The 8,453-nt window shown below is 36.9% G+C and overlaps 1 protein-coding gene across 1 annotated transcript in view; it reads left to right on the forward strand.

Annotated features, from left to right (window-relative positions):
* The window catches only part of LOC122258540 (oligosaccharyltransferase complex subunit OSTC), an 8,205-nt gene extending 2,109 nt beyond the window's left edge, over window positions 1–6,096 (forward strand). The window contains exons 2-4 of the mRNA XM_043024545.2: window positions 4,212–4,285; window positions 5,054–5,271; window positions 5,880–6,096. Of these exons, the coding sequence (XP_042880479.1) occupies window positions 4,212–4,285; window positions 5,054–5,271; window positions 5,880–5,898 (311 nt within the window). The 3' untranslated portion in view covers window positions 5,899–6,096. The remainder of the gene's footprint in view (window positions 1–4,211; window positions 4,286–5,053; window positions 5,272–5,879) is intronic.
* Window positions 6,097–8,453: the final 2,357 nt, after the last annotated feature.

The raw sequence follows: 8,453 nt of genomic DNA on the forward strand, positions 1-8,453 counted from the left end.
TAGATCAGGGAAATTACGGGATAAAATATGAATTCCGGCCATATTTTGTATGCAAAATCTTAACCAATTACCTACCTAACTTTGCTTAGGTTTGAAGTTTGCCCTAACCAAGGGGGGGCTTTGCCCCCCCTGGAACCCCCCTTTTTAAGGCACTTCGTGCTACCTCGTGCTACTTCGGTATCACGAAAACCTTAACCCAACTACCTACCTCACTTTGCCTAGTTTTGAAGTCAGCCTTTGTGAAGAGGGAGCTACACCCCCCTGTGGATCTCCCCTATTCAGGGCACTTCGTGATACTTGTGATGCGTAATTAGTCCTGTAGATGAAAATGCCGCGACCACGAATAACCCTCACACTGCGCCATGATGACAGCAACTGAGTCTTCGTCTTATATATTCCTCAGGATAGGAAACTAGGACCGATGATGACGCGACCACTCAATAGAGGGCACTCTATAATTATACTGTAAACAATGGGGAATATTGCGCCATCTGTTGAGAGAACATAACAGCACATGCAGGTAATTCCTTGGGTGTTTCCAGTCCACAGCTTGCTACTATCCGTAAATACGTAAACAGCCATGTTTAAATTTCAGGGCGAGGATGATGGATTTGGGATATCTTGCCCAAGGTATGTTGCACGAAGTGCCCTAAAAAGGGGGGGGGGTCCAGGGGGGGTGGGCGAAGCCCCCCTTTGGCTAGGGATTAATTCAAAACTAGGCAAAGTTGGGTAGGTCATTGGGTTAAGATTTTGCAAGCGAAATATGCCCCAAAGTAGGACGAGGTAGCACGAAGTGCCTTAAAAAAAGAGACCCAGATTGTGGGGTCCAGGGGTGCAAGCGCTCATTAATTTCACTATATATGAATAGTAGAGGTTGAGAGGAATCCATCGACACCACTTTTGTGGTATTTTGTAAAGCGGCGTTGTTCAGAAAATTTACCCAAACCTGTTATGTAGTTCTTATTTGCCTTCATCTATAGATGGAACTGAACATTCTGATATTGTTTTTCCAATAGATGGTTCTTTCTCAAAGAAGTGCACATCACATAATAAAAACATTAAGTTGAATATTTTTCAGTGCAGTGGTATGAATGGATTCCTCTCTACTATTCATATATAGTGGATATAATGTGTGATTCCACCCCTGGACCCCACAATCTGGGCCCCCTTTTTGGGATACTTCAGGGCATATTTTGTATACAAAGTCTGCGCCAGATATGTAAATCAGCCATCCTACTGCAAAAACATTTATTTAATACCGTAACCAATGGGATAAGTTAGCCCCACCCAAGAGGGGGCTTTATCCCCCCGGGACCCTCCCTATTCAGGGCACTTCGTGCAACATATTGTGTGCAAAATACCTCAAAAATTACCATCCTCAGCCTGAAATCAAAACATGGCTGTGTTTATGAATTCACGGCTACTGACGAGCTGTGGACTGGCAAACCTCAAGGAATTACCTGCATGCGATATATGGCGCAATATTCCCCATTGTTTACTGTATAATTGTAGTGCCCTCTATTGAGTGGTCACATCAATATCAGTCCTAGTTTCCTATCCTGAGGAATATATGAGAGGAAGTCTCAGTTACTGTCATCATGGTGCAGTGTGAGGATTATTTGTGGTCACGGCATCATCATCTACAGAACTAATTATGTATCATAAGTATCATGCAGTGCCCTGAATAGGGGGGGGGTCTAGGGGGGTATGACTCCCCGTGGTTAGGGCTAACTTCAAAACAAGGCAAAGTTAGGTAGGTAATTGTGTTAAGATTTCATTCATATTTTACCCTGCAATTTCCCTGATCTACTTTATGCCCTCCCCTACCATCGAGACCCATATTGTGGGGCATAGGGGCAGAATTGTGGGTAAAGTCAACTATATATGGATAGTACAGAGTGAGAGGAATCCGTCAATACCACTTTTGTGGTATTTAGTAACATGGCGTTATTCGGAAAATTTACCATGTCCACTATATAGGAGTTTAGGGTGAGAAGAGTCCATGTGTACCATAACTTTGGTATTTCATAACATGGTTAACTGTAAACAAATTACATTTGGTCCAGACTGTCCATATATATTAGTTTTAATTAGTGGAATCCAGCTTTAGTGACCATGGCAGTTAGACTGACTTGACATGAAAGAGTCACTACAGCTTTTAAAATGTCAACGACCTTTACAAGATTTTTTAGTGTTTTAGTAACCATGCCTTAGAAAGTTTTGCTAAATGGTCCATATTGTTAATATGAGTAACACCGGTATGGGTAGATTCCTTTTGATGTCTCCTATTGATTTCCAGCTATTTTATCTAGGGATGACGATAATCATACTGAGAGTTAGAGGAGGGTATGACATTTTTAAAATGTATTAAAGGGCATAATTTTTAGAAAAGGAATTTTCAACATTAGGAAGACAGGAAATGTTAAAGAGTAATGCCTTCTAAAGGAGCAGAAATTGCACCATATTTAAATTAATTTGCATAAGATAAGCAGTTAGGTGAGATGTTTATTAAACTTATATAACAACAGATAAAGCTTGTAGAATTCTTGGCAATTTATTTAATAAAGTCGTACGTGACATCACAGTTGATAAATTGGCAAATTACATATATTGGAAATTGTACATAAAAAAAGAAATACCAGTTATTTTCTATATTAACTATTTACAATGTTTTGATTCTATGAGAGATTACTTGGCTAAATCATACTTTGCTGGTTTACAAATAAAGCAATGAAGGGCATTATTTCCTCCTCCAGTGCATTTTTTATTCCCTTAGATAAAGAAAATCGTAATAATGTGGACAACCAGTCATGGCACTGTGCATTTTTTATTCCCTTAGATAAAGAAAATCGTAATAATGTGGACAACCAGTCATGGCACTGTAGCCAATCATAGTGCATTTGGTAAACAAGTACTTTGTCAAACCTGCTTGAATTCTGGCCTGTCCTAGAGTCGTAACATCCATAAAATTAAAACTGTAACTGGTTTCTGTTTCTGAATATCTTGTGGATTTTGTATTTATTGCAGAATGATATACCATCAGAGGCATGTTAATTCCTGGCAGTACGCCACCCTATTTATGGAAAAAAATTCCCCCCTTTTCATGCCATCAAAATTATAGTGTAAAGCTTAGTAGTTTGCTATAAATTGAATGTACTTGGATGACCTTATTAACAGAATATGCCCATTCTCACAGTATTAAAGAATAGTGTCATATTGGCAAAAATCAAGACTGCCATTGGCTTTAATTAACTTTAGACCTAATGTCTGCATTAACCCATTCCCGACGGGGGAATTCTAGCCTTGAATGTCCAAATGCCGGGGCGTTCGAATTATTAGGCCTAAATCAATTGAATGGCTGGCACAATACTGTGCCGCCCGGCAACTGGGCTTTTGAATGCGCGGTACACATGCTGTACCACCCGTCCTGTGTGGGTTAAAATACCTACTGGACCACTCTCATCAAAATGTGTATGCTTCATGTCCGTCTACCCCAATATTAGAACTTCATGTCCATCACTTTTTTTTTACAAGGAAAATGTGAATGAACAATGTTATGCACACAAGGTCTCTGATGCAGTTGTTGAACTCTTGCTATTCCATATATATCGACACTGTTGTAGTGGTAGGTAATTTTTGATAATCAATCTAATTTAATCCACACAAAAAAAGAATTGTATTTTAAAAGTATACAGATTTGAATTTACTGTATGAACAGTTTCTAGTGCTCGTTTCAGGGCTGCAGCTTTCCAGAGTCAGCCTAAACTTTTGCTTTGTGATGGATTTAAGGGAAAATATTTGATAGGGAAGTTGGGGCTGATTAATTTTTAGCCAATGCCAGCTCAGCAAGAATTGCCCATACTGAAGGCCAGTTAATCATTCGACCCCCCAGTCCACAATGGGTTAAAAGATCATGTACCCCCTCAATAACAAAATATCAATTATCTATGAATGTTCATCTAGATTGTTATAGATAGAAGTAGAGTGCATTCTATTCAAGTAGTTCTGTTTATAGCTATTATGACAGAACAGGTGGAAATTGTCAAAGAACAATCTTTAACAGAAGAAAGGTCAAACTCCTCTTCATTATGAGACCAAAACTTTATTTTCACAGGTTATGTTTGTCCTTTGCAATACATATAATGCAGGTAAGTTGCTTGTGAAATTTTTATAAGATTTTATATAAATGACCTTTATTTACCATCTTTCAGGTATCATTTATGACGTGATTGTTGAACCTCCCAGTGTAGGCTCAACAACAGATGAGCATGGACATTCACGGCCAGTAAGTAAACTATTTTCTCCATAATTTCCCTTTGTTGCTTAAAATTGTATCAATTGTTTAGAAAATTATGTATAAGGCTTTTTCACTCAGTTTCAGAGGCCCATTAAGTTTGTACATCTGTTACTCCCCACAAAGTCACATTGGTGATATAGTTTAATGAAGAGACAAATATGAATACCTATTAGATTTTTATTGTAATGTAAGTATCTCAAGAGTGATAGAAATTATATATATAACATTCACACATCTGTTGAGAAGTTACAAAAAGTAACAATCAAGCGTGTCATTTGATCTGAGATTCTCGCATGTAAATGATCTTCATCCTATGAATGAAGCATTTGTTGTACCTAGGATAAAAGAGGTTTTCAGACATTTTCAAAGAATGTATAATGTGGAATTTTCAAAATCCATTCAGAAAATATCCATTATGACTTTAGATGTTTTGCCGTGTTGTCAATGGTTTGGAAAGCATCTCAAGTATATTCTTTAGGGCTTAGGGGTGACATATTTCTGAAAAGATTCATGATATATTTTTGTAATAAAGATATAATTATACAAATATTTACAACATTTCTAGGTAAGCAAATAGTTTATAGCAAATAAGAATAGTTACCTTAGATAGAAATATAGTATATATTTGTACACACAAAATATAGAATAGCCACAGTAAGAAAATTATAATTTATAAGTGTTCTTATTACAGCTCTTTATAAAAGAAATAAACTTATCATTCCTGACTTCATTTGAAAATAAAACGCACTTTTCCAGGTTGCATTCATGGCCTACCGAGTGAATGGACAGTACATCATGGAGGGTCTGGCATCTTCCTTCATGTTTGCGTTAGGAGGCATCGGATTCATCGTGTTGGATCACACGCATGTCCCCTCCACACCCAAGCTTAACAGAATCCTCCTGATTATCATAGGGTTTGCCTGCGTCATCATTGCATCAATTGCCTGCTATGCATTCATGAAAATCAAACTTCCGTAAGTATTGATGTTCGTTTGTCGCTTGATAAAAGTATTTAGGCAAGCTGTGGAGAATCTGTTATGGAGGCTAATGGTCTAGTAAATGGGTAGTGCGTTATTACAGTCCCGAAGTATGTGCATGAAAGATAAGGAGGTACCACAGACATTAGAATTATTGATTTCAACTGCAGGTCAAGTGAATGTGATGATTAGAAAGAAGTATTAGATTTTGAAGACACATGGGAAGCACAGTCATATTTTTTTTTAATTCTCAAATTATAAGATTCTAAAATATTATATAGGAATCGACCAAAGGAATTATACTTAATCCCTAAAAGTAACACTTAGTTTGAAGTACCAAGGTAACAGTTTTTTATAAGATCTCTCTGTATGCTTCACAGGATTTTAGTTATGATTAAAGAAATGGTTTATTTTTGGAATTAGAGCTAATGACAATTGTTGTTTGAGTGAGATCATGAGAGGTATCCTAGGCAATTCCAGTGGCCAGTATTTTATCATTAAAATAAATATTTTATGTAAGAATAATGACTTAATTGGGTTATTAAATATAGGTTTTAATGTCATGAATCATTCTTCACTTTAATTCTTTTTTATTTTCTTTACAGTGGTTACTTGATGAGCTGAATGGTATATGCTGCTATTGTGTTTTTCTGGAGCATTTTCATGTGTGGAAGGAGTTTGTGGTCTGTGCTGTATGATTTAACAAAAAAAAAAGCTATTAATTTCATATTTGTATTTTAAAGTCTGTAATAGGTGACTGAGGGCACATATGCTGCAAATTGTTTAGAAATGTATGCTGGATCATAAAAGATTTGATATTGATCTGAAAGGGTTTCATTACTTTTTGTATCCTTATTTTGCTGTGCTTAGTTGCATTATTAGAAATGCACTATGTATTTGTTATAATCATTGCATGAAAAAATCATATTAGTGATGTCATTTTTATGTAGAATGATCAATAATTTTTCATCTATTTTTCTTCTTGGTTTAACCAGTTGACACCAGGAGTGCAATCTTCACCATGGTTTTAATTGATTTGTATATGTTTTTTTTTTTTTTTATATAGTTTTTTACTATTACTTTTTTTTTTTTTACATTGTCACCAAGGAGTCGAGCACCGGATACGAAGAATGTAATTTATGGTTACGTAATTACTCGATTAAAGTACCTTGGACAACATAAAAACATTCCTTGATTCATAAGGATATAATGAAAGATACTGCTTGTCAGTCAGGGATTACGTGGGATTAAAAGATACATGCTGTGTCCTTTGATTTTCCATTAAATCTCCTTTGTTTATAAGTGCTGATTATGTATACATGTTGGCCGATAGGCAGTGTTCATTAGAAAGCAATATGTAGGTTACCAGGGTGACTTGACTTATATATAATAGCTTAACCCAGTGCGTACGGGTGTCATGACATACATGTTGGCACCAATTAGGCCAGTCATGAAGTATTATGGCTGTAATGGTGTTAGCTCCAGAGCTACAGGGTTCTAAAGTCAGCCTCAACCCACATTTTATGATGGATTTATGGAAAAATATTGTTTGGGCTAGTCTGCGCTACCCAAAGGGGGGAGAAAACCCTTTCCCCATCCCTCTACTTTTTAGCCGGTGCCACTAGTGTTGCAGACTGCCGGTCCTGACAGCCAGTTAGGTATTTAGGTGCCCTGTTTGCAATGGGTTAACCCACAGTGTGTGTATATTTGCCTTATGCCGCTCCCACCGGTAAGATAACAAACACATGCAGTTTCCTGTCACTCAGAGTGCTCTTTATCCATTAACCCATTCATGCCGGGGGCATTCCAGCCTTGCAAGTTGCAATGCCGGGGCTCTCGAACGCATGGGCCTAAATCAATTAAATGATCGACTCCGTATGACGGCACCCTGCGAATGGGCCTTGAATGCGCGGTACCCGTGGTGTACCACCTGTCGAAAGAGGGTTAAGGGAAATGTTCTGATGGGATATCATTTCATCCGGCGTGACACGGTTAAACAATTAATAGGAATGTTGACTTACCCACGTTTTATGATTCTTTAAAATTGTAGGGGAAAAAAAAAAAAAAAATCTTTATAGGTGTTATCATCATTATTATTACTATAACTGTTATAAATATCAAAATCATCATTATTATTATTATAAATATCATTAATATTTTCACTTTTTTATTGCAATTTTCATTACTTATTGACGTCTTTAGTCCTAACTATGTATTAGCGATTAAAATGGCCAATAGATGTATTAAAAATACATGCAAAAAAAAATCATACATAACTAAAAGACCTCAGTCTGTCTGTCAGCATATACAAAATTAAGCCTAATCCTTGATTCAGTAGCATTTACTGGTGATTCCATCTTCATCCCTTATACTTTTGGATTTATAGAGACTTAAGAACATCTAGGAAGGTAGATTCTATACGATTGAATTATCTGCATTCCAAAAATAAATTTAAAGTTGAAAGTTTAGCCATTCTGTATTTAGAAATGACATTGTTATAGTTGAAGTGAAAGCTGTATGAAGCCTTTAACCCATTAGGAGCGGATGGTATGATTTGGTGCAAAGGCAGAGTCGGTGATAGACGTGGATGGCACCATGCCAGACATGTAATTCAGCTATCCTACTGCACAGACCTTTTTTTAATACCGCGACCAATGGGTTAACCTGTTAATGACGGGTGACTAGATATCACGTCAAGTGGTGGCAGCGTCAGCTGCTGGTGACGAGATATCCTGTCGTGGCTATCCTCCTGGCTGGTGCTCTGGGTGACCGGGTGTATAGTGCTTGGCTGTGGCCAGTGTGGGTGAGAATCTTGAGGTCTAAGGCTAATGTTTTTGAAATATCCCAGTGTTTCGACCATTTGGAGCCAAAATAATCAAATTCTGTTTGGCCAATATACACATAATCCCATCCACTTTTAAGTTCACTATTCATCAATGCCAGTTTCTGAATAGCCAATTTAAACTTTAAACAGTATCAGGAAAACATACCAGTAAGACCTGTGGATGTTCAAATTTAACTGAAGTTCAAATAGAAGTGCACTGGTTCTTTAAACAACAATAACTGCATTTTTGAACATTTCATATCCTGTAAATGATACCCAGAAGATAGCTTTCGCATGTAATTCATTCTTCAATTTTAGAAACTAAAGGTAAATATATAAAAATAATAAGAGCTCA

Source organism: Penaeus japonicus, unplaced genomic scaffold (assembly GCF_977035675.1).
Source record: "Penaeus japonicus unplaced genomic scaffold, GWHDUDI00000001_assembly GWHDUDI00000037, whole genome shotgun sequence".
NCBI lineage: Eukaryota > Metazoa > Arthropoda > Malacostraca > Decapoda > Penaeidae > Penaeus > Penaeus japonicus.